This window comes from Dermacentor silvarum, chromosome 6, assembly GCF_013339745.2.
Source record: "Dermacentor silvarum isolate Dsil-2018 chromosome 6, BIME_Dsil_1.4, whole genome shotgun sequence".
NCBI classification, from domain to species: Eukaryota; Metazoa; Arthropoda; class Arachnida; order Ixodida; family Ixodidae; genus Dermacentor; species Dermacentor silvarum.
The window spans coordinates 184,807,745-184,833,824 of NC_051159.1; the positions used below are offsets into that span (position 1 = coordinate 184,807,745).

The window sequence follows — 26,080 nt, forward strand, 5'->3', positions numbered from 1 at the left end:
TTGCATAACTTTCCGAGAAATAACAGGTCCAAACGACGCCGCTCTTCTTCAAGCTGACATTAACGCCGTCTTTGAGTGGTGCAATACATGGCTTATGAAGCTAAACATTAAAAAATGCAAATTCATGCGAGTGTATAGAAAGATTACTAGTTTACTCATTTATCACTTAAATAACGCACTACTCGACACCGTATCTTCATATAAGTACCTCAGAGTTCCCATCAGTAGCTATCTAAAATGGGATACTCACACCTCTCACGTTGTCTGCAACGCTAATTGCATGCTCGGAAATCTTCTTCGTAACTTTGCAAAATCGCCTTCGTCTTTCAAACTAATGCTATATAAAACACTCATTCGTTCCAAGTTAGAATATGCCGCTTCGATTTGGGATCCGCATCATAATAATTTGGTGCCTTCGCTAGAAATGGTGCAAAATAATTCGGTCCGTTTTATATTTTCTAATAACAACCGAATCGCGAGCATCACGCTAACCTTAAACTTGCTTCTCGACGTGCGATGCTTCGCTTAAGCCTTTTTCGCAAACTGTACCCTACCTGCGCGAATACTTCCTCCCCATTACGTTTCGCGCCGTCTGGATCATGCTCAATACATTCCGTTGTGTAAAACAGAATACATACCACGCACATCAAATGATTGGAATTGCCTTCCCAAATTGGTAGTAACAATTTCGGATCATGAAAAATGTGTGACTTCATTAACCAATGCATTGTAACATCTTGTTATATTCTGCCTATTTATAGCTATTATTGTATGATTAGAAACTCTGCACTGCTTCTTTGTATTTAAAATTTTGTGGTTTTTCTTTATTTTATACCATTCCCCGCTGCAATGTCTGTTGACCCTGAGGGTATAATAAATAAATAAATAAATAAATAAATAAATAAATAAATAAATAAATAAATAAATAAATAAATAAATAAATAAATAAATAAATAAATAAATAAGTCAGCTCATTTTCGCAAACTACTCGCTCAAATAACTTTCCTGTTTTATGCATGCAGGAGGCAGGCACACGAGATGACTTTTGCATAATTACGTGATATATAAATCACCGCGCCCACTTGGCAACAGCAGAGCGACTTGATGCGTTAGAAAAGGCCTACCAACGTATTTATCAAAGTAGAGCGGCTCAGACAAGTTTGTCGCCTATAAAATCTTACTTAAAATGCATAAGCTTTTATATGCAGTCTTGTTTTAGATTTTCTGTAGGCAGCTTGGTGAATGTGTTTAGTATCTGGAACTCATCTGTACTGGTCTGCGGAGACTTCAATGCGCGTAACGTTATGTGTCGCGGAAAAGTGCGCAGCCGAGAAATGCAACAGCTCTCCGTCGTTTCACAACGCCTCCTTGGTGGGCACCGTAGATATAGAAACGCATTGCTGCGATCATTTTTCCGGTTCTGGTAAAGCTGACGCGATAATGCGATGCGCGCTCAAAATATATCAACTGACAGAATTTTCGTCCTTGCATAACTAGCAGAGTGGGCAAAAATACGTATTTTAAGAGCATTCCATATATATTAAGTGACTCTTTTAAGACTTCTACGAAACAAGTCCCTGTTCTAAATGAATACGCAGCATTTGACGGTGAATACGAATATCTAAGGGCCCTTAGAAGTCGGGAAGAACGTTGCGGACGACTCGAGGAATACAAAAAATGTACTAAAACGCTCACACAGGCTCACGCATACAGAAATTAGACTAGAGACGATGCCGTGAATATTGCGCAACATTGTTTTCTTTCACACCAGTTCAGGGAGTATGGTTCGTTGTCCGCTCTTTCCCAGTTACGCAGAGTCACCTTTTCCGAGCCCTTGAAATAGCTCGCAGCGCCTCATAAACAGTCGTTGCTGACGTCAGCTGATAACCCGACCAGGAGTTTCAATCACTTGCCAACAGTTTACAGGTTCCGTAGCACTCGCAGACAAGAAAGCTAGACCATGCTTTTCACCACCACAACCTCAACTTGATTGAGAGTTCACTTTAGATGAGCTAACATGTGCTCTTACGGTCTGTCGTACGAAGACAGCTGGAGGGTAAGGCGGCGGTACGTATGTGACGCTAAAAGAATCAGCAGAATGGACCCTGGTGGCTAAAAGAAACTCTACCGGATTCATGGAAAGTCGTTCGTGCTATGCCAGTCCTGGAAAGACTTTGTCTTGGCTCCTTCCGACCCGTAAGCCCCACAAACTGTCTCTGTAAGGAAGTGGAGAAGATGGTGGACTGTCGATTGCTGCAAGGGCAGTGTGAACAAATGAGGGTGCTTTCCGACTACATGGCAGGGTTTGGATAACGGCGTTATATACTATGGATACGGTGTTTAAAGTTGTCACATGCGTTGAAGATGAACGCATATGTGGAAATATAACAATCGCACTATTATTAGGCATTCAGAGGGCATTCCACACTGTAGTCGCATAGATGTGCTTGCTAGTATGCTAGAGCTTGGCCTATGTGGCCGATCTCTGCGATGGATTGTAACATTCTTGAGTGAAAGAAAATATTGTTACGAAGAAGAAGCAGTCTGTTACACAGGCTAAAGCAGCACGACCAAAAGGGAATTTTTTTATTTTTTTATTTTTGCCCAAATCCCCAAAGGGATTTTAGGAGGGTGGAAGTACAATATATCAGCGTACAAATGCAGGCAACAAAACAAAGCAATACGGAGTACATTGCCTATACAAACAACATCGGTTTGAATAAACGTGGCAAAAAGAAATGAACGAGGTCACATTTCAACTTGTAGCCCAATCAACAGATGTTAGCACCAAATAAAGACAACGAAGGCTGAGTAACTTCTGTATTAGTCCAATTATTCCATTCAATCACAGTCCTAAGAACAAAGGAATCTTTAAAACAATTATTTTTTACGCGGAATGGTGTCACTGTTAGTTGATGCCTTTGTCTTGTGGCATACCCGGAAGAAAATGTAATTACATCAGAGATGTTAATGTTTTAATGTACATTCACAAGCTGATATAAGAATTTTATTCGGGAAATTCGATTTAGCTCTGTTAGTGCAGGCAAGTTAGCTTGTTTTAGCAGTTCTGTTACTGAGGTACGGGATAACTTATTGTAAATGAAGCTAATTGCCTTTCTCTGCACCCGTTCGAGTGCTTTGATGTTAGTTTGCGTAAACGGATCCCAGATAATAACTGCATAATCTAGTAGTGGGCGTATAATTGTTTTGTACGCTTTTAAGAAGGCTGAACGCCTTCTTAAAGCATGCCACCGACAGCTGATGGCACAGAACATCGTCATCCTCGTTTCAGTTCACTAGTCTTCTTCACTGCGGAACTACGCCGCTGGTCCCGGAGGTGGGGCACTGGAGGCGGGCACGTAGGGCTTGAAACGAGCAGCGTGAGCAGCGTCCGTATTATTGCGATAGCAATTATATGGACACTCCAAGCGCATGTCTGCGTCGCCGTCACCGTGAGATTCCGTATAAAGTCCAACGGAGATAAAATCGTCGCCGCGCGCCGTACGCTGTGTGTGCGAGTGAAAGCGTACGAGGGTGAGCCGGCAATCGCGGCTCAATGTAGCGCACGCGAGGGAGGAAGGCCGGAAGCGCGTGCGAGGCCTGGGGGCTAAGCGATGGAGAGCGAGGGTTGCGTTCTGCTCCGTCGGCTGCTGCTCACAGTGCGGCCGCGCGGGTGCCCTATCTTGAAAGCGATCTGCGATGCGCGCGAAGTGCGCGCCCGTGCGGGCCTCATCTTCAATGCGATCTGCAATGGAGACAAAGTGCATGCGCCGAGTGCTGGTAGCTTCGCTGGCGCTCTGCTTTCGACGTTTAGTTCGCGTTGAAGCGAGAGTAGAGACATCTTGAAGGTCAATTTGCCCGCTGCTGCTGGCGCGCTTTTTCACTCCGGCCTTTTCACAGCGAGTTTCCGCGGTCATCGAGCGAGATGTGTTCATGTCTATCTATGCGCGCGTGACACCGTGCTTGTCTATTTAGTTAGCAATCGAATCATATTGCACAACTTTATATGGCCAATAAACTACTATCCTTGCTTCGTATAGCTCTCTACCGCTATCGCAATCGATGCCTTTCGTGCGAAACTGCGACTTTCTTGGTTGAACCGACGATCCACCCGGGTCGTCAACAGCAATCTCACACGTGACATCGGAAAGTTGTCGTAGGATCCTGTATGACGCTGAATAACGCGACACGAATTTTTGTGAATAACACGCGAGACGGCGATCACAGGAGCACGAAGGAACCAGGTGAAAACTCGACGTGGTGCTTGCCGTAGCGGGACATTTGGTGAGTGTTTGAAGCCGCGAGGCGGACGTGCACAATATGACGCGCTTTGGCAGCTAGGGAAATTGCATCGCGAGCATAAGCGCTCGGCGACTGCCGTGCATTGAGATGTACACTGTCCAGAGACAAAGCAAGATCACAGCCAAAGATTAATACAGCGAGTAAGAAGCGGGGTCGTGGCGGGATGAGTTATATGCAATAGTGAAATACAGTAGAACGACGCCCCAGTCGCCATAGAATGGTATTTGGAAGCGCAAAAAAAAAAAAAAAAAAAAAAAACACGGACACGAGAAGAAACGAAGACAAGCGCTCTTCGTTTCTTCTCGTGTCCGTGTTTTTTTGCGCTTCCAAATACCATTCCATGATGACATACCAACAAACCCACATACCAGTCGCGGTGGTCTGCGCAGAGACATACATAGCAAGCATGTCGGTGAGTGTTCTCTTGAGGCGTTCGGTCAGGCCGTTTGTCTGGGGGTGATAAGCAGTGTCGACTTGGTGCGCAGTAGAGCATGATCGAAGGATATCATCGATTACTTTTGACAAGAAGTAGTGTCCGCAATCGGTGAGGAGCTGCCAAGGAGCGCCGTGTTGCAGCATAACATTGTGTAGAAGGAAATCCATAACGTCCCCGGCGCAGCAGGTGCGCAGGGCTCGTGCAATGGTGTAGTGGGTGGCAAAGTAGGTCGCAACGGCAACCCATTTGTTGCCGGCAGCTGACGTAGAGAAAGCACCAAGTAGATCGAGGTTCGGTAAGAATGTCGATCGGATGCAGAAAGTCAGAGGGGGGCATGGGAGGGGGCTTGCAGCGTTGGCACAGGTCACAAGCGTTGACATATCGGAGCACAGAACGGTAAAGGGTGGGCCAGAAGAAACGGCGCCGAAATCGGTCGTACTTGCGGGTAACGCAGAGATGCTCAGCAGTAGATGACTGTGCACCAAAGGTGCACAGGAACGACCAAGGGCGCTATAACGTAATACGATTCCAAACTGTTTTGATTCCAAACTCCTGACGTCAAATTTACGTAACCACTGACGCAAGCATCGGGCGGTGACCCGCAGCGTTGTCCGAACCCAATCAAACACTCTCCTCGTTTAAAGGAGGTCATCTTTGTTCGCTTTCAAAACCAATAACATTGTCTACACTCAGCGGTTTTTCTTATCTAATTGGCTGAGAAGAGGCGAGGAGCACGCTCTAGTGGAGAGGGTTTCGATGGGGCCGAGCCAGCACAGTGAAAATACCGTAGATAACCGCATGAAGAGGGTGGTGCCGAGTTCTCCGATTGGTCCGCTTCGCCTTTCTTAGCTTGCGGTGGCTGGTCAAAAATCGCGGCGGCGTTCAACGGAAGGATAAGAATGCCGCTAAAACGGATCCTCAGCAAGGAAGAGATGGCAGAGCGATGTCGTATGCATGCCGAAAGTGCTCGATAACGTTTTACTGCCACGCAAAAAGGTTTATCATGCGCAAATAAATACATGCTCACCGGCAGGTGCGAGTAGCGAGGGCCTGAGCGATTGGCGGGCAGCCATCTTCTATTTCTTTCGGAACGGGCCAGTCTGTGGCTATTCAGAAAAATTTTCAGTTTTGTTTGGCATATTAAAGGGAAACTGAACAGGTTTTAGATTTCTAAAAAGTGACGTTTTTCTGAAGTGCAGACACTTGAAATCCCCGGTACGAAGTTTTGTTTTTCCATCATACAAGTAGTGGCGGCGTAATTAAGAATTAAAATCGCAGCTATATGCTCCGGCCACCGCGGCTCGCGGAGTCAGCCCGCGGCGGCGGCGGAAGGGGAAAGCTAGCGGAAATGACGTCAATATAGGGGTCCCAGGCACCCGCGCGGAAAGCGTGTGCAGGTTTTGCGCGTCAGTCGGGTTGTATCCGTGGCCTTTATCGCAAATGATCAAGATCTCCACCCTGCGTTTCCGGCTAACGCTTCAAAGGACTGTTACCGCAAGGAGAACTCCGTCTAAGAAGCATACAGTGTCACCATGCCGTCCTTTTGCGCTGCTTACGGCTGTACGACCAGCGGCGGCCGAGACGACGTCGTCTTTCACAATTTCCCACGGCAGAAAAAACAAGCTGCTCAGTGGATCGCAGCGGTGAAACGAATCAATTTCAAACCTTCAAGAGCCACTCTTCTCTGTTCAAAACATTTTTGGGACAGTGATTACCATCAGAGTTTATCGCTGATGCGTGCAATGGGAATTCTGGTGAAATCTGCTCGACTAAGGCCAGGCGTGGTGCCATCGATCTTCGGTCATAAACGAAATGAATCGCCGCCACCGAGAGCAGCCTTCTGTGATACACTTTTTTTTTTTCTGTCTTGCAAGAATTTCGTTTACTTCCTGGCAGCACAAACATTCTTCTTCTATTTCCATCGCACTGCAGTGCATGCAGGAACACCTGCCGCAACAGAAATATACGTCAGGTAGAAAAGACACCTAAAATAAAGCTTCAATCGGATACCTAAGTGCCCATATGCCTGAGTGCTTACATCACTTGCGGATTGTTCAAAAGCGTGAAACGACAGGAGTGGGCTTTTACCTCTGATCGTTTCAACACAAACGGTAATCGAGGGCCAAAAAGCATAAAATAGAACTACAGTAAACCGCAGTGATATGCATAACAACGTGCAGTGGCACGCTTTTTTGTTTTTCGTCAAATTCCCGCACGACATTGCAAGCAGCCCAAGCACGCCGTCGCGGCGTCGAACGCTGCTTCTAGCACCGTGGGTCACAAAGCAGCACAGCTATACTGCAAAAATAAGAAACATTCACTTCCGTGCGGCGCATATTTGTCTGGAACGTCTGCACCTTGTATTGTTATCTTAGTAACTTGGTAACTGCAAAATGCACTGTGCTGACAGTGCGTCTCCGCATTCGCTGCAAGATAGAATACAGCAATGATTGCACGCATTGTTTGTTGCGGTCACAGCACAGCAGAATGCATCTGTGGAAGTAATATCTACACTGAATTAAATTATATTGCAAATACAATAATTTCCATGCGATGTGTACCTTCAGGGCAATTCGGCAGTCGCACTTTATTACTTGCAAACCAGCAACAGTAGAATGCACTGTGTATAAAACGATTCTCTCTACTGTGTACAAAACGAGTATTTCTTTCTGTATTCTGTTATAAGGACGCCCGGTATGAAATAATACAATCGCACTCTGACTGCTAAGGCAATGTCGAACGCTGCTTCTAGCACCGTGGGTCACAAAACAGCACAGCTATACTGCAAAAAAAAAAAAATCACTTCTGTGGGGCGTATAGTTGTCTGGCACAAATGCCGCAATGGCAAATGTCGCAATTAGGTCCTCGGATCCGGCGGGCTCCGGCCATTCCAACTTCTGCGCTGGCGATCGCGCTCGTGCTTGGCGTAGGTGTTTCTCGTTGTCGGGCCACTGGTTCAAACGCGTATGGTGTCACGCCAATCACCCCTAAGTGATCAAAATTATCCATAACAGCAACTGAACCGTGCGAAATCGTCTGGAAGGTAGTCGCAGTACCTGGTGAGAAGCTGTCACGTTGCGGCGGGCTCTCGTGGACCCATGGATTGACGTCACGGTGCGCTCCACCAATCATCGATGCGAGCCGGATGCGCCGCGCGCCGCCCAGTCGCAGCTCGGAGATTTTTTTTTTTTTTTTTTTTTGCTAATAACGCGTTTTTTGCTGCGCCATGTCAAATTTCTTGTCAATTTTCGTGTTCAGGGTGTTCAAAAGTATCAAATGGTGCTTATAACTCGATTTTTTGGAAACCTGTTCAGTTCCCCTTTAATGCATTTTTTTTTCGCGTACACGTCAATTTGACGTGTGAGTATTCGCGGTTTTGTGACGTCGCGTGACAGACAGGCGAAGTGGGCGTAGCCAGAAAACATTTGACCAATAGCAGAGGGCTAATGGTGAAAAGGCGTCGAATCAGGAATGATCATTTTTCTTTTGTGCGGTGTAATCGTGCATAATAAGTGTGTACGCGTTATATCAGATGGGCAGCTATCGCGGTTTTCGCGAGGTCGCGTGACAGACAGGTGAAGTTGGGAGTGGCCTGAAAATGTTTTGACCAATCGTGGAGGCTGATTGCGGAAATTGGAATCAAAAGAGTTTGGAATCATTTTACGTTACAGCGCCCCAAGAGGTGTTCAATGCCATCGGAATGCAAAATCAGGCTGCATAGGGTTCTATTGAGCAGACTGTATAGGTGAAGTGAACGATCAAGGGTGTCAAAGCGTAAATGGTACATGATGGAGCGTAGACAAGGATCGCGGCGCTGTTCGTTTTCGATACGGAAGGAGTCAGAGATGGACATAACGCAGATGTTGCTGTCGGTGTAACTGGCCTCTGGGAGATCCACTCGATGGCGAGACAAGCAGTCAGCGTCCTGGAGCAGACGTCCGGATTTGTACACGACTGTGAACGTATAATCTTGCAATCGTAACGCCCAACGACCAAGTCTCCCGGTAGGATCCTTCAGCGAGGACACCCAGCATAGTGCGTGATAATGACGAATTACACGCAATGGGCGACCAAACAGCTACGGGCGAAATTTCTCGACCACCCAAACTAGTGCAAGACACTCTCGTCCGGTGATTGAGTAATTGCGTTCGGGTGTCGAGAGAAGCACAAGCGAGTACGCACACTCGTCCACTCTGGATCTGAGCGAAAACAGCGCCGATGCCGGGTCCACTAGCATCTGTACGGACTTCAATGGACGCAGAAGGGTCGATGCGGGCTAAAATAGAAGTTGTAACGAGTGCAATGAGTGTGTTGAAGGAGCTTCCATAAGAAATGGGCAGCCTTTCCGCCCACATAATGATCGAGCCGATGTCGATCGTATTTAGCGTAAGTGAGGCTTTCTGAGCTTCTTCATTTGTTCTTTCACATGAACAGATCAAAACAATGTTCATATAAATACCTAGGTGTTCATTTCACGAGTAATCTCTGTTGGTCCACCCACATACAGAAAGTAACAGCCAAAACATTGTGCACATTAGGATATCTAAAGCGTAATTTCCATGGAAATGCTGCCACTACGCGTAAGCTCGCCTATCAAACATTTGTTCGTCCGCAACTCGAGTACGCATCACCCATTTGGTCACCTAATCACGCTTATTGAATTAATTCCCTCGAATTGGTTCAAAATCGTGCCGCACGTTTCATTTCCAGGAACTACAACCGTCACTCAAGCATAACAAACATTAAATCATCGCTCTCCATTTCTACATTGCAATCAAGGAGAATAATCGCCCTAATCTGTCTATTCCACAAGAGAGTCTATAGCGTCAATCATTCAACGCTGCCTCTTGCACAACCTTACCGCACCTCACGTCGTTTTAAACAACCCTCTAAGCTTCCAACGCATTCCTGGTAGAACCGTTGCATTTAATTCATCGGGTGTGCCGCAGGCTATCATTCACCGGAATGGTCTTCCTGAACACATCGTGACGATCCGTGATCCAGCTAGTTTGAGGGACGGCCATTTTTGCAAAATACTAATGCGTTATTAACTATTGTATAATGTTGCGTTTACTTTTCAGTGATGGGTACTGACAGTCCATAAGCATTGTTTTGCATAGTCATGTTACACATGCTCTTGACATTACCCCTATCTGTGGAATTCCCCCCCCCCCCCCTCCTACACAATGCTCCGATGCTGGAGCCTAAATAAATAAATAAATAAATAAATAAATAAATAAATAATAAATAAATAAATAAATAAATAAATAAATAAATAAATAAATAAATAAATAAATAAATAAATGTCTCTAAGGCTCTATAATGTTTTTTTTTTTTTTTAGAAATAACTGTACTTCTTCTTTCTGGGGTTTTACGTGCCAAAACCAGTTCTGGTTATGAGGCACGCCGTATATAGTGGAGGGCTCCGGATTAATTTTGACCACCTGGGGTTCTTTAACGTGCACTACAACGCAAGCACACGGGCGTTTTTGCATTTCGGCGCCTCCATCGAAACGCGGCCGCCGGGATTCGATCCCGCGAGGTTAGTGTCAAGGTGTGCCGCCGGCTACATGTCCGATATGGTCATTTTCCTTCATGTTCATAACAAAAACAACAATCGTGAAATAAACACAAGCATGTTAGCGTGCACAAAGTTCACGTACAACAGTACAAATGTCCACACAACATAAATATCCACACCCTATTATAGTTAAAAAAATACAAATGTTCTAAGGCACTTGGAAATGAGGTCTCTCTTTATTGCCACTTTCCAAGCACAACACTCTCCTACTCGGACACAAAAGCCACATAAACACGAAAATGCAAGTAAACACTTAAAAACCAATATCTATCATTTCAAAAGAAGAGCAACAATACGAGCAAGAATAATAATAAATAGATGAAATAAATCGTTATCTGATTTAGTAAGTTTATCATATATCTGATTCCTCCAAGAAGTGAACTACTCTGTTTATTCGCACTCTCTATGCATGAAAATTCACTTGTGTACATGAACATTAAGTTTTTGTTGCCAGCACTACAACACCGCGCAACGACAGAGCCCCAGAACGCCCCGTAGCCTCCACGGTGCTGCTCACAACTTGTGAGACAGAGCATAGGAGAGCGTTAGAGGCTAGTGGTGACAATATGGCGTGGTTAGGCTAGGGGAGTACACGAAACCAACTTACGGTTCTCCCCGGGCCATTGCGAGCGTGGCTCTGTCCTGGAGGGGCAGGTGAAACTCAGTGGCTGGAAAGCCTCGTGCCAGGCCGAAGGCGCGTAGTGCCAAGGCTGCGAGTCGACAAGAACGGGCCGGCCCTGGCTAACGCCCTGCGCTAGGCACCACAGCACGTCGTGGATGGCAGAAGAGAAGCCATAAGGGTTGGAAAGTCGGCACACCAGTGCCCGTGAGCAGTTGCCCCCGTTCTGGTTGCGATCGATGGCACGACGTACCTGCGTCCACAACAACATTAATGCCTTATCTTATTGAGGTGTCTATGTTGGCGGTGCCCTTGGCGGTGACCTTGCAGTGATCTTGGCGAAACTGCGCCGTGACGAAAAATGGCCGACGCCACAAAGAGTAAAAAACACGACTAGAAATGCTCGGATTGACATCACGTTTCTCAGGGAGGTTCCTGTAAACAAAGTAAATCAGTGGCTTCAAAAAGAAAATTAGGTAAATTCCGATCTGGGTGGGAATCGAACCTGGGCCGCTGCGGTGCGAGACGAGCACGCTTCCCTGAAGCCACGGCTGTTTCTTTCTTTTTTTTTTTTCATTGCTGACTGACATTATATACCAACAAAACAAAATAACGCCAACAAATCACGAAAGATAAAACGTGTCAGCAAAATGTTTACTGGCACGACATATTAAATTTTTTTCCCCGTATGACGTTCTAATGCTCCTGGGCCTTCACAGTTTGTGGAAAACTAGAACGCAGTTCAACAATGCTGACTTCGTAGTTATATCTGTACACGATCACTTCATTGGAAGTGTAGTATGGTTTAGGAATGTCCATTGGGCACTTCCTGAACAGCCAACATGGATGGAATGGACGAATTGGCAGCATTGAAGCCCCGCTCTTCTTCTTTCTGGGTTTTTTGTGCCAAAACTAGTTCTGATTATGAGGCACGCCGGAGTGGAGGGCTACGGACTAATTTTGACCAGCTGGGGTTCTTTAACGTGCGCTACAACGTAAGCACACGGGCGTTTTTGCATTTCGCCTCCGTCGAAATGCGGCCGGCGCGGCCGGGCTTCTATCCCGCGACCTCGTGCTCAGCAGCGCAACACCTGAGCTAACTGAGCCACCGCGGCGGGTATTGAAGCGCCGGCTGCTCCACGGTTGCGGCTTACTAAAGATGTGCCTAGTGCGTGCCTGATTGAACACATCACGTGGTGAGTGAGTGAGCAGAACTTTATTAGGGTCCAGTGCAGACGCGGAGGTTGCCCCGCGCCAACCGGTTACTCCCACGTGAGGACCGGCAGGTCTAGTTAGGGTGCCTACATGCAACGCCGTTTTAAAACGGCGTTGCATGTTGGCTCCCTAGATCTAGCCTACCGGCCCTGTCGCGGGCGCGCTGGGCGGCCAGGATGTGGTCTTGAAGTTTTGTGCTGTGCAGAAGCGCATCCCACTCGGTCTTGCTGTAAGTCGGGCCGAGCGACCGGCACTCTCAAATCATATGTGCTAACGTAGCGGTCTGCCCACAAGCGGTGCAGGCGGCGTCAGGGAATTTGTGCGGATAGATTTCATTTAAATATGCTAATGACGGATACGAATGGATTTGAAGTAAGCACAGTGAGACTGCCTGTGCACTGTTTAGTTTTGAGTGTGAGGGCGGGAAAACTCTCCTCGCCATGTAGTAATATTTGGTAATCTCGTTGTGTGTATTTAAAGTATCTTTATCTTCTGCGTCGTCGTCGGCGCTGGAGCCTTCGCCCATCTCTAGAGCAGCGCGGTCGGTGAGCGTCCGCGCTGCTGCGTCGGCCGACTCATAGGGGTTCAGGGCGACGCGCTTTACCGAGTCGGCGTGTGCGGGAAACCAGTAAATGGTGTGATGGACGATCCCATCGCTTTTGTTCAAGATCCTGGCCGTTTGTATTGATATGCGACCCTTTTGAAAGGCTCTGACTGCCGCCCTTTGAGTCACTGTGCACCTCTCTCCACACCGACCATCTATCTCCAGCAGCTTTTACCCTGGTCATGTCTTTCAAGGCCCTTCTAACTTCATCGCTAGTTATAGAAGGAGCCTCTGTATCCTGTTCATCACTATTTCGAATGAAAGTAGCTTGGCTGCTCTGGGTACTGTACAGCTCAGTATAGAATTCTTCCGCTGCATTTAGTATGTCATCGAAACTGCTGATGATATTACCCTGCTTATCTTTCAGTGCATACATTTTGCCTTGTCCTATGCCTAGTTTTCTTCTCACTGATTTCATGCTGCGTCCATATTTTACTGCTTCCTCAACCTGTTCCACGTTATAATTTCGAATATCCATTACTTTCTTTTTGTTGATCAGTTTCGACAGTTCAGCGAATTCTATCTCCTATCTCGAGTTTGACACTTTCATGTTTTGCCGTTTCTTTATTAGGTTCTTTGTTACTTGGGAAAGCTTACCTACTGGTTGCCTTACCTCCTAATTCAATTAACTAATTTATTATTGCGATAGCAATTATATGGACAGTCCAAACGCATTTTAGTTGTCACCGTCGTCGTTGCCGTGATGTTCCGTATAAAGTCCAACGGCGATAAAATCGTCGCCGCGCGCCGTGCGTTGTGTGTGCGAGTGAAGGCCTGCGAGGGTGAGCCGGCAACCGCAGCTTAATCTCGCGCACGCGAGAGGCACGGGGAGGAGGCAACGAAGACGGGAGGGGGGGTTCTGCTTCCGCGGCTGGTGCTCACGGAGCTATCTTGAAAGCGATCTGCGATGGGCCACAGTGCATTCGCCGAGTGCCGGTAGCTTCGTATGCGCTGCGCTTACGACGTTTAGTTCGCGTTGAAGCGAGAGCCAGCGCGAAGGTCAATTTGCTCGCTGCCGCTGGCGCGCTTTTTCACTCCAGCGTTTTGACTAGCTCCCGCGGTCATCGAGCGAGATGTGATCATGTTTACCTGTGCGCGCGTGACACCGTGCTTGTATATTTAGTTGGTAAGCGAATATTTAGAACTTTATACGGCCGCTAAAACTACTATCCTTACTGCATATAGCTGTCTACTAATTTGCTATCGCAATCGATGCTTCGCCTTTCGGGGGAAACTGCTACTTTTTAATGTTTCGATCATAATACCACCCGGTTCGTGGCCTATCCCCCACAGTGGGTTTGTGCCATTGATATAGGCAGCATCATCATCATCATAATCATCATCATCATCATGATCACCACCACCACCATTCTTGTCATCCTTTTTTATAATGCAGGAAGCTTTTTATCTAAGAAAAATTACACTTTCTTAACGTCGCGTGATGTTCAAGCACAAATTATTTTCATTACTGAAACGTTGTTATCTACGTCTATTCCTTATGTAGAACTCGCATCTGTCAATTATTTGAACAGTTACAGAAAAGATAGGATAAACAAATCGACAGACAGACCCCAGGCACTGTAGGAGTCGGTCTAAGCGCCGTTGTGCTGAGCCGGCAAGACAAAATGACATTTCTAGATAAAACACCCGCACTGGGACGCGACCCTTAACAGCCAGCGTAGTTGTAACTGATTATATTATCCCTATCTTGTTTTCCTACAGTCGTACCAGAGTGCTGTCCAAGGTGTTTCTTTTTCTTTTTTTTGTTTCTATTTTTTTTTTTGCCACTGCTTTCACTGATACCAACCGGTCAGTAACAGTTCGGCGCATCTCATTGCTAAACACCATCTACTATCGCTTTCTGTTTTTGTCCAACCAACTTCTTAAGGCTTTTGTTATTATTAAATAATTTCATTTTTTGTACTGTTTTTCTTTCTGCCACTGTATAGTTGGATGCGTGCTCATCAGTTTACTACGCATCTGAACGATTCTTTTATTAACAACTCCTACAAACTAGGCCGTGCTTTCGTGCTTCTGCTATAAGGTTTATTTTTATATATTGCTTTATTTTCCGTTTTGTATGCAGCGTTTATGCTCCAGTTTAATGCTATCTCACTTGTATCTTCTTGCATTGTGCTGCTGAATCCTTGTTTGCGACGTGTTTCTCGAAAAACAAAACAAAACGTGTACAAGACTAGCCGTCGTAACGTTAGGGAGAGACGCTGACGGTCATGGTGGCGGATATGGAACACCCTTTCAACCGCAGGCGTCGCGCTAGATGCCGCTGGCTTATTACAGCGGAGCTGTATATGGCTACCCTCCTATAGATTTTATTGCGATAGCAATTATATGGACACTTCAACCGGATTTATGCCGTCGGCGTCGCCGTCGCCGTGAGGTTCCCTATATATAAAATCTTCGCCGCGTGCCGTATGCCCGAGCGGAAGCGTGCGGGGACACGCGCTATTACGGAGAGCGAACGCACTCAATCTCCCACGTGCAAGCAAGGAAGCGGGAAGCCAGCGCCGAAGAGAGCGGGGGGGGGGGGGGGGGGCACTTCTACTCTGCCAACAACCGCGCTCGTCACTCGCCCACACCGTCTCTTATCTCCACACGGCTCTGACCTTTATGCGCCGTGCATTCGCCGCTCAGTTTCCGTTGAAGCGATAGACCGCACGTACCTTTGCCGCTGTGGCGTATGCGCTTGCTGCCAGCGTTTTGACAGTCGTTGTCTGCAGTCATTCAGTGTAATCTATTCATGTTTGTTTGTGCGCGCTCACACCACGCTTGTTCATTCAGTTAGTAATAGTCGGGCCCCATTTTCCAACGCACGCTACACATGCAATGCTACCCGGATCGGCAGTGCAGCGCTACAGGTGTGTCCCTTCGCACGCGCTGCCCACGGGAAGCGCTTCTCATCAACACCACCGTTTCACACGCGCCTTCTCGTGGTCATCGAGTCTCTCTTCATGTCGGTCTACTTGCGCCGCAGCACACCTGCTTACTTAATCAGCTCATGTTTACTACAATTCATATTGCTACCAAAGCCGCTCACCTTACTTCGTATGACATTGCTGTGTTGCTATCGCATTCATTGCTTCGCCCTTCGGGCGAAACTGTGACATTTTTTTCAATGTGCGCGCCTCAACACTCCCGCGCCCTTTATGAGAAGGCAAAACAAACCAGTAAGACATGTGCTAACACCTGGCGTAGCAAGAGGAAGGCTAGCAAACCACCCAATACATAGAGTTTCATACAATAATTAATATAGGGAACTCTGTCGCTAGTGTCTACGGGAGCTGCAATTCAACCAGCATTGGAATTATGGGAAGAACATAGATTTGCCTTAAGTTCGCTCCTTCTGGCTTTAAACGTCTCTTCGACTTTGCAAATTCGTCATTTTAACGCGACAGCGTTAAGGGCCCCGTGTCGCAGAAAATCCGGCGTCGGCAACCAGCGTGCGATGCGGGCGGGTGGCAGAGAAAATTATTCCCAACCACCCCGACCGCGCAGGCCCTCAACGTGGTGCAAGGTTTTGGTGAACAGGAATTGAATTTCTCACAGTGAAATCCGTCAGGAAAATAGTAAAGTACGACTTTACCATTTGGCGTCGCATTCGCTGTCGGACTGTTTACCAATCGGCGTCGGATTGTAATTTAAAATGTACGAGAAAACCTAATTCTGCTACGAGGAAACTCAAACACAAACCCCTTTTCCAGCATTTCTACCAGACCTACAGCCGCGCGTTGCGATGCGAACGGGTCCCCATAACGCTATCGCGTTCTACTCTTAAAGGCGAAGCTTAAGCGTCCTCCAATTTTCAGTAAATGACTGTGTAATAAATATTTAAATAAACATAATTAAAATTCTCCGCCGGCAAGATTCGAACGCAGGACCTCTAGCACAGAAGCGGACTACATTGAAACCATTACGCCACGGACGCATGCATCGACCAGCGGCACCCTTAAGGATTTGTTGTGGGCAAGCCGGCGTCTTGCGACGCTTGGCGCGTTTCAATTTGGTCACCTCGGCAGGTTAATTGAGCCGCTATTAGTAGCGACTGTGCGTGTTCGCAGAGCATTCTACAGACGCGAAAGGGAAAAGCCCCAAAACACGTTCATTTTCGTAGTGACTCGCACAGTGGTCTTTGCGTAGTTCTTTTACAGCTCCGCTGGTAGCCCACATTGACAGAGTGGAATGGCTGCGATTTTTGTCTGTTTCTTTCACATAGGCCAACACCTTAAACTGCGAAAGCAAAAGTTAACTGCAGAACGAAATCGACTTATTGGCTTGTCCTTTACCACGATTCAGTACGTTCAAAGGCGCCAAGATATTTGACCTCACTTTCACCATCGCGAACCCGCAGCATTAAATTGGCCCCGTAGAAAGAACGCTATACTATCTGCAAAATGGCTCCGAGAAACTCAGCAGCTGTAAGCGTGCGGGCAAAGTACCAGCTCCCTCCCCCCCCCCTCCCCCCCAAAAAAACATAAATAAATAAACAATCGAACAGCGTTTATGGTCAGTAGCTAAGCACTGGAAAAACTACCAATAATATCAGCGAATAAAAATAAAAACGGGAATAATTGCTTATATGATACAACAGCATACTGTTACTTAGTGGACGCAGCTTTGCGCGAGCCGTTGTATGCAGGTCTGTTATTTTAACTTTAGTATGCTAACATACTTGACTTCAGTCAACCAAGAGAACAGGCTGGCTTCAGGAAGGGATATTCTACGATGGACCATATCCATGCCATCAATCAGGTAATCGAGAAATCTGCGGAGTACAATCAACCTCTCTATATGGCTTTCATAGATTATGAAAAGGCATTCGATTCAGTAGAGATACCAGCAGTCATAGAGGCATTGCGTAATCAAGGAGTAGAGGAGGCATACGTGAATATCTTAGCAAATATCTACAAGGATTCCACAGCTACCTTGGTTCTGCACAAGAAAAGTAGAAAGATACCTATCAAGAAAGGGATCAGGCAAGGAGACCCAATCTCTCCAATGCTATTCACTGCATGCTTAGAAGAAGTATTCAAGCTCTTAGACTGGGAAGGATTAGGAGTGAGGATCGACGGCGAATATCTCAGCAACCTTCGGTTTGCAGATGACATTGTCCTACTGAGCAACAAGGGAGAGGAATTACAACAAATGATTGAGGACCTTCATCGAGAAAGTGCAAGAATTGGGTTGAAGATGACTATGCAGAAGACAAAGATAATGTTCAATAGCCTGGCAAGGGAACAAGAATTCAGGATCGCCAGTCAGCCTCTAGAGTCTGTAAAGGAATATGTTTATCTAGGTCAATTACTCACAGGAGACCCTGATCATGAGAAAGAAATTTACAGAAGAATAAAACTGGGTTGGAGTGCATACGGCAGGCATTGCCAAATCCTGACTGGGAGCTTACCACTGTCGTTGAAAAGAAAAGTGTACAATCATTGCATTCTACCGGTGCTAACATATGGGGCAGAAACTTGGAGGTTAACAAAGAAGCTCGAGAACAAGTTAAGGACCGCACAACGAGCGATGGAACGAAAAATCTTAGGAGTAACGTTAAGAGACAGGAAGAGAGCGGTGTGGATCAGAGAACAAACGGGGGTAGACGATATTCTAGTTGACATTAAGCGGAAGAAATGGAGCTGGGCAGGCCATGTAATGCGTAGGATGGATAACCGGTGGACCATTAGGGTTACAGAATGGATACCAAGAGACGGGAAGTGCAGTCGAGGACGGCAGAAAGTCAGGTGGGATGATGAGGTTAGGAAATTCGCAGGCGCAAGTTGGAATACGCTAGCGCAAGACAGGGGTAATTGGAGATCGCAAGGAGAGGCCTTCGTCCTGCAGTGGACATAAATATAGGCTGATGATGATGGTGATGATGATGATGATGATGATGATGATGATGATGATGATGATGCTAACATACTCGGAGCTATTATCTCGAAATTTTCCAACGATTCCAGTGAGCCTTTTTCTTTCACTGACGCCCCTCGAAGGCATACACACCTTGTTCTTGAGCTGAAACAGTGCTTGGCGCTTTCGCTTCAGGATGCCGGTCTCGTGCGCCATGGTTTTCATTTCGGCCGAGAGGTGGCGCAGCCTTTCCTTGGCGGCCACTGACACGGCGGCAATACGGCGGCGCAGCGCTTGGGGTGCTTTGGCTGCCACCGTGCGCAGCTGGTGGGACAGGAAACGCTGCAGTTCGTGCGCGCTCAACTGCGCGTGGTTGTAGAGGGCCACTGTGCTGTGGAAACCTATGAGCCGGCCATCGGGCGCCAACCGCACGCTGCTCACCAGGTCCTGCGGGCTGGTCGTCGGCTGCACGAGGCGCCGCAGGCGAGACCTTGGCACAAATCAACAGCAACGGTGCAATGCTATTAGCAGTGCATTTATAGCACTGAATCGTACACCTGGATGCGGTCATACTAAAGTGCTTTGCTGCTGTTGGACGAGTAGTTTTGTTGGTACCAACGTTAGAAACAATTATGCAGACACAACGCACATCTTGGAATCCATGTGAATTAAGCGAAGCTTTCAGTGAAGCGCCCATTTCGTTTGTTCGCCGTAAAGGTGCGTGTGCTCTCGCGCACCCGTGCTGCGCAATGTGACAATTATTTTGCCCAATTTCTTCGTAATTATCCTGAATGTAACGGCCGCTTCTTTGCCGATCCCATGCTGTGGGCGTGCGTTATGCTGTGGAACTCACAATCATCATCAGCATGCGGCGCTCATACCATATATAGTTCGGACGCACTTCCCAGCCGACCCCGCATTTTGGGTATGTGCCATACCATGAAAATCATTACACTACGCCCGGCGGTCCTCTGAAAGAGCTGACGCGCGTCGGCGCGACATGTACCGCCCGCTTCTTGGCCAATAATCCCCGGTTGTGGGTATGTGCCATAGTATGGAAATCATCCAACACGCGGCATCTGAAAGAGATCACATTGGCAGGACAGAAGACTGCGTGCGATTGTGGCCCAATGACTATAACATAGTCGAATAACTCTCTTCGTTGTCAATGGTATAACCTCTCGAACCCCGTGCACATCCGTCCTTCTGTGAAACAGGGACGTCCTATATGTCCCCGCTCCTCCTCGCCCTTCTCTCAGAACCATTATGTTTGAGCATATGAGCAACGTTCGAGGTGTTCTGGGTAATGAAGTAAAAGTGTTTGCATACGATGGTGATATCGCATTCTTCTGCAAGCTCAGCATCGGTAAAGCTCTTCTATATCATACAGGACACTGTCTCCGGTGCGCAATTGAATAAAGAACTCCGACCTACAGTTTGGATCTTGTACCATACATCATCACATTATGGTGGCATTAAATGCGCTTGTGTGCCGCCTAAATATCTTGGTGGCCCACTGCATGCCTAAATGTTAAGTGCACACTACTGGAGAGAGCGCGTTCCAGCCCTCGAGCGCTACACAAATACCTTTGTCCCGCACCGCCTTTCAATATTTGAAAGAGCAGAAGCCTGCAACTGGTGTTTGGCAACCAAAATTTTCTTTGTAATTCAGTTTCTCCACTGCTGCAAGGTTTCGCATTCAATGTTCTCACATAAATTTTTAAACATTAAATGGTCGTCCAGTCTTGAACCTATAAGATGCTATAAGATTTTTTCGACCAGTGAGGACTGGAGGGTTAGTTAGGATTGGTAAATTTGTATGTGCGACAGTTAGTTTCGCGGTTTGTCTTTTTTTCGGGATAGCCCCCATTCGATATTACGAGCCTTCTTGCAGGTTAACCTGGTTCATGTCCTGCCAGAATTGGTGCCGTCTGCGAATTTCCTTTCTAGACCTTGTTTATGGGGGTTCATGCGTGAGACTAATTTTTCAATTGCTTTTCTGACCATTCGTTTGTCTAAAAATTATTTGTTCACTATGTCGGGAAAAATATCTTTACAAAGATTTAATAACGATGTAGTTCCCGCCACCATTTTATCGATTAATATACATCAGGTTACCAGGACATGATGTACTTGCAAGAGTGCACAATGCCCGTTCGCATGCAGACTTGCACGTAACAAGTTACATGTAATTAATTACATGCAGTCAATTATATATTTGGTAATTTGGTAATTTGCATTTTCCTTTGTTTACTCGATAACGCTCACTTTTTCCAGTAATTAATTACTTTTTTCAGTTACCAATTGCAGGCAACCAGTTACTGTATTGACGAGCCAAGCTGTAATAAGATACGCAGCTTTGAGAACCTGGGGCCGTATTCTGAAACGATCCACTTCGGCGATACTATCATCTTGGCCGCGCTGATTAGCTGTTTTAGCAAACTTTGATGAGCTGATTGGCTGGTTGAGCACGACGTCATTCAATTTTGCTCAACCAGTCAATCAGCGCGCGCCTGAGGGCGTTATTGTCGCCGAAGTAGATTGTTTCAGAATACGGCGCTTGAATGTTGCGAAAGGTATACAGTAGAACGCCCGAGATCGTACCATGCAGCAGCCTCACTAACGCGCATGTTCAGACAGGCAAACCCGGGGCTCAGTATTTGTTTCCTCATCTTAACGCTCCACAAGATGTTGGCTGATGAAATGAAAATGTATTGATATGTTCTGATAGCGAAGGCGATTTAGGACGTTAATGCCAGGAATACGGACGATTTTTTCAGCGTTTCATTGGCCCATCCGGGAACGTCTTCAGCAAGTCTCAGTAACAAAAGCACTGCGCTTCATAAAGGACCCATATGCTGAGTAACCACAATATTGTGCGCAAGATCCGTATACGTTACGACAACGCCCTACCTCCCAACGCGCACATCGAGCGAACTGCCTAAGCTCCCTGTCTTCCCCTCTCTTTTACCTCCACAAGCAAGCTTTTAGTGTCGCTGCTGACGTATCAACAAAAAAAAAAAAAATGACGCAGTTTCGCCCGAAAGGCGAAGCATCGATTGCGATAGCAAATTGGTAGAGAGCTATTCGGAGTAGGGATAGTAGTTTTATCTGCTGCATAAACTTGGACGATGCCGAGCTTACTAACTGAATTAACAATCGTGGTGTCAGCGCGCCCAAGCAAACATGCATAGATCTCACTGAATGACCGCAACCAACGACTGTCAAAACGCTGGCAGCAAGCGCATGCTCGCGCGGTCTATCGCTTCAACGGAAACTGAGCGGCGAATGCACAGCGCATACAAAGGTCAGAGCCGTGTGGAGATAAGAGACCGTGCGGACGACTGGCATTCCCGTGCAAAGCGCAAAGGAGAAGTTGCCCCCCCCCCCCCCGTCCCCCCCTATTCCCCCCGCTTACCGCTTTGTTGCTTTCGCGTGGGAGATTGAGTGGCAAGATACGCCTTTGGTGCCGGAGCACAGCGCCGCCCCGCCTCCCTCCCTCCCTCCCTCCTGCCCATACCTCCACGGTCTTTCGCACGACGGTCACATTTGCTTTCCGCCGAGCGTTCGCTCTCCGTGATAGCGCGCGTCCGCCGCGCGCTGTCGCTCGCGCATACGGCGCGCTGCGACGATTTTATCGCCCTTGGAATCTATACGGAACATCACGGCGACGGCGTAGGCGACGGCAGAAATCCGGTTGAAGTGTCCATATAATTGATATCGCAATAAAACGGGGACGACGACCAACGAATGTCTGACAGTGGGCTTGTTAGAACCTCGCCACTCCGTCGTCCGCAGCGTCGCCGAGTTGCGGCAGCTTGCGCCGAGCTCGCGCAGCATAGCGGATGCGAGGAGGAGAGGAGGCAGGTGGTAGTGGGATGGGGCTTAGCGGGGGAGAGGGAGCGGCGCGACGAGGGTGAGTGGAGCCTAGCGGGGGGGGGGGGGGGGGGGGTTAGGAGCGGCGTGGTGGCCACAGGTGGTGTGACGTGATTACTCTCCGATAAAACCCGCGGGCTCGCTTTGGCGGTCCCCTTTCTCGCAGTGGAAAAAGAAGTGACGTGGCGCTTGCCTAGCAATGGCGAAGACTACCGTCAGGACTCCAGAGGAAAAAGCCGCTCGACTGGAGCGCCGTCGAGAAACTGATCGTGAGCGGAACGTCGACAGAGATTCGATCCTGAAGCGAGAGCTAGGGAAGCTGAAACCAAGCGTCGCAGAAGTGAATATCCCCGAGTTTAGATTGATGGAAGCCGAGAGTTCGCGTAGGTGAAGAAATCATAGCATTCTCAATCTGGACTGGCATGCCAAAAAAATTATGTGTGGCTGTGCTATCGCGAACACCAGAGACCAGCGGAGATGGGGGAAGCCCAGCAAAAGTTAAACTAAGTGTGTAGTTTGCCACTACTTTACTAGACTTCCCCCAGCTCCGCTGGTCTCTGGTGTTTGCGATAGCAGAGTCACGCGCAACTTTTTTAAAGATAAGCAATGTATGAAGGGTTGCAGAGGACGCACTGAAGGGGACCAGGCGAGCTCGTTTTCTTTACTGCATCTATTTAATGGTAATAAAATTTCAGAGGAAAGTAACGTAGCAATTGTTGAATAATTACTAAATTATTTTCTTGGTGCAGTAATTGCTAACCGTATTCAATTGCATTTTAAGCGAATCTTTATAGGCTCACAAGTATCGGCGGCGGTGGTGTCACGCTGAAAAGTGGGTCGATCCTGGTGATAGTACAGAAAGAGTCCAAGCTCAATGGCACAAGCCTCTGTGGGCTCGGGGACCTGTAACGCGCCCTTGAACTACCCTTGTCACCCGTGGGACCCAAAGAGACATCAGCCCTTCCCTTGTCGAGAAAATGGGGGTAAGCGAAGCTTGTCGTCCGATTCTGGCGTGAGGGCGTCCGAAGCCCAGGCGAAACATCAGCGAAGCGCCGCCGACCCTGAGTTTAGGGCAAACAAAGCGGAACGCCTGCAACAGTGTCGTCTTGCCACAAGCTTCGCTTACCCCCATTTTGTCGACAGAGAAAGGGCCCTGTTTATTTTAATGAAGTAACCGTAATCGGGTACTTTTTCCTGTAACGTGTACAAGTCTAGTGTCACGTTACTCAAATAGTAAATTTTATACTTCATTACCAAAGCTGCAACATACCTGTCGGAGAAGGCGAGGTCTCAATGTTTTAACATCTCAATGTTTAAAAGCTCGTTATGTAAACATTTGCGGGCTCTATGATGACACCAGCATCAGCGAAAGATTGTACCTACGAAACTTTGCAGGCCTGCAGGTGTTTGCTCTTCGCTGGTACTGCTTTTTATGCATTTCTACTTGAAGCTTGCGTAATAGATCTGCTAATGTTGTTTTCTCTACTTCATCGTTCAAAAGAACGCATGGCTCTACAAACAGCCAGGACACGGTTTTCAAGCACCGGTGGCTCGTTCAGGAGGAAGAAAATGCCTGTTCTGCAGGCATGGTAGTGCGGAGTTGAGACATTTTCGTGGCACGAAGGTGATGTGGAACGCGCGAGTATGGCGATGCCTTACCAGACTGATGGTTCCGGCTCGAGCGGCAGAATGGCGTACAACTCCAAGGAAACCGTGTCAGCTGCCTTCCTCTGCGCTGACATAAAGTGACCGTAGAGCCAGACCACTGCACTGGCGCCCAATGCCAACGGTAGCAAGAGCACCAGCGGTGGCCCTCGCTGCGTGACGCGCCGCATGACACAACTCCGGCAGAGTGAGCTGCTCTTCTGTTCTACGCATCCTGGCGGGCCGGAAGAACGACCCCGTTGCGGGGATCCACAGAGGCCGCGCAGAGGGCTTGAAAGCATTTGGGACACGACCAAATTTCAGGCGCCTTTCATAGCATTTCCGCATAAAATGTTTCATGGAAATTTCGCTTAAAGGAGGACCGTGAAGCAATTTTCATAGTTGGGTACAAATGCACTCAGTCGGTAAGGTAGGTCCCCGCATGGGATAATAGACGGCCAAATTTAGATGCTCTGCGTAAACCATGCAATTTTATAGCAAGTTTTAAACACCTGCATTGCTATATATCGCAGCGGTGACGCTTCTTCCCATTTGAACCGCCTCTGCCAATTCTGCGCAGAATGGTTGAGTGATTTCTCTTGGCTTGCAGTGATCTGGTTGGCCTTTCTTGGGGTGTCATCAGCAATACTTCAAGCATGCCCCTCCTTAATAACTGTTTCTTAATAGCTTACCTGTACATAGTAACTTGCTTAGTTGTAAAAATAAAAGAACAAATTAAAAAAAAGGCACACGCCGAGGCACACGCCGCTCCGCGAGGTGGTTGCTAGGCAACGCAGTGACGTCATACCTCGGCGAGGTTTTGCGGCAGCAGGCGGCACTTTTTACGGTTAACTAGAACAGCTGCGCTGTTAAAAATTCGAGGACACCTAAGCACTTCTGATGAGTTGTGAATGCGAAAGCATTATTGTCCAATAAATGCCACTGAGTGGTCCTTCGAGTTTTGAGCTGCGAGTAATGTTTTCGAGTTTTGCTGCGTGGTATGTTATCGAGTTTCGCGATTAAATTGGTACGGGTTATTATTATTCTTTTTTGCAATTTCTACGTTCGCACCCCACTACGTGGTCGAGAACGGTCCCGTGGTCGAAACGTCAGTAAAGAGAGAGAGAGAGAGAGAGAGATTCAACTTTAATGGTGCCAGCAATTCACGAGGGCGGACGCAGCCTCCCTTCGCCTATAGCAGACGGCCGAGATCCCCTGGGTCTCAGCGGCTGCCTTGGCTAGCTGGACGGCCCAGACCGGGTCTTGCTGGGGCGCGATCTTGTACGCGTTCCAAAATAGAACGGAGGCGGTCCGTTCCATCGAGCCGTACACGATTGGTCAATTTGAACCGTGATGATCAAATTGACCAATCGTGTGCGGCTCGATGGAACGGACCGCCTCCGTTCCATTTTGGAACGCGTACAAGATTGCACCCCTGGTCTGAGCTGAGCAGCAGGGTCTCCCACTGCTGCCGACCAGTAAAGTCGCTCTTTTAAGAGCATCGAATTTCAACACAGGGGTAGCGCGCATGCACACGTTCTGCTATAGCTGAATGCGGCGCCTGATGAAGAACTCGGCCCGCACATACAAGCCTTGACGGAGCAGAGCCGACGGAACGGAAGCACCTAGTGCCACGCCAGCGCGCGAGGTGTTGCGTGAGGGGAGAGGGCATCGCCGCGACATGCTTCGGCCTCTTCGCTGGTTTTGCTGCGTTCTTCCGCTCCCTTACTTCGTCTGCGGTGTAGACGGCCACGTTTCGCTGCTGCCGAGGTTGCGGTCGCCGACGATGAATATGCTTCAGACTCCATAGCGGTACGTGCTGCCCGAGCCAGCAAGCGGCCGCAGCAGCCTGCTGCGCCAACGCCGCATGCCACCGACGTCGTACGCGACGAGAGAGCGAGGAAGCAGCAGTGGCCGGCGGGCGCGCGCAGCAGTTAA

The 26,080-nt window shown here is 47.8% G+C and overlaps 1 protein-coding gene across 1 annotated transcript in view; it reads right to left on the reverse strand.

Moving 5' to 3' along the window:
• LOC119457102 (alpha-(1,6)-fucosyltransferase) overlaps window positions 1-24,333 on the reverse strand; it is a 39,120-nt gene extending 14,787 nt beyond the window's left edge. Inside the window, exons 1-3 of the mRNA XM_049669211.1 lie at window positions 24,158-24,333; window positions 18,776-19,112; window positions 10,927-11,191 (exon numbers count right to left, since the gene is read on the reverse strand). Of these exons, the coding sequence (XP_049525168.1) occupies window positions 10,927-11,191; window positions 18,776-19,112; window positions 24,158-24,333 (778 nt within the window). The remainder of the gene's footprint in view (window positions 1-10,926; window positions 11,192-18,775; window positions 19,113-24,157) is intronic.
• Window positions 24,334-26,080: the final 1,747 nt, after the last annotated feature.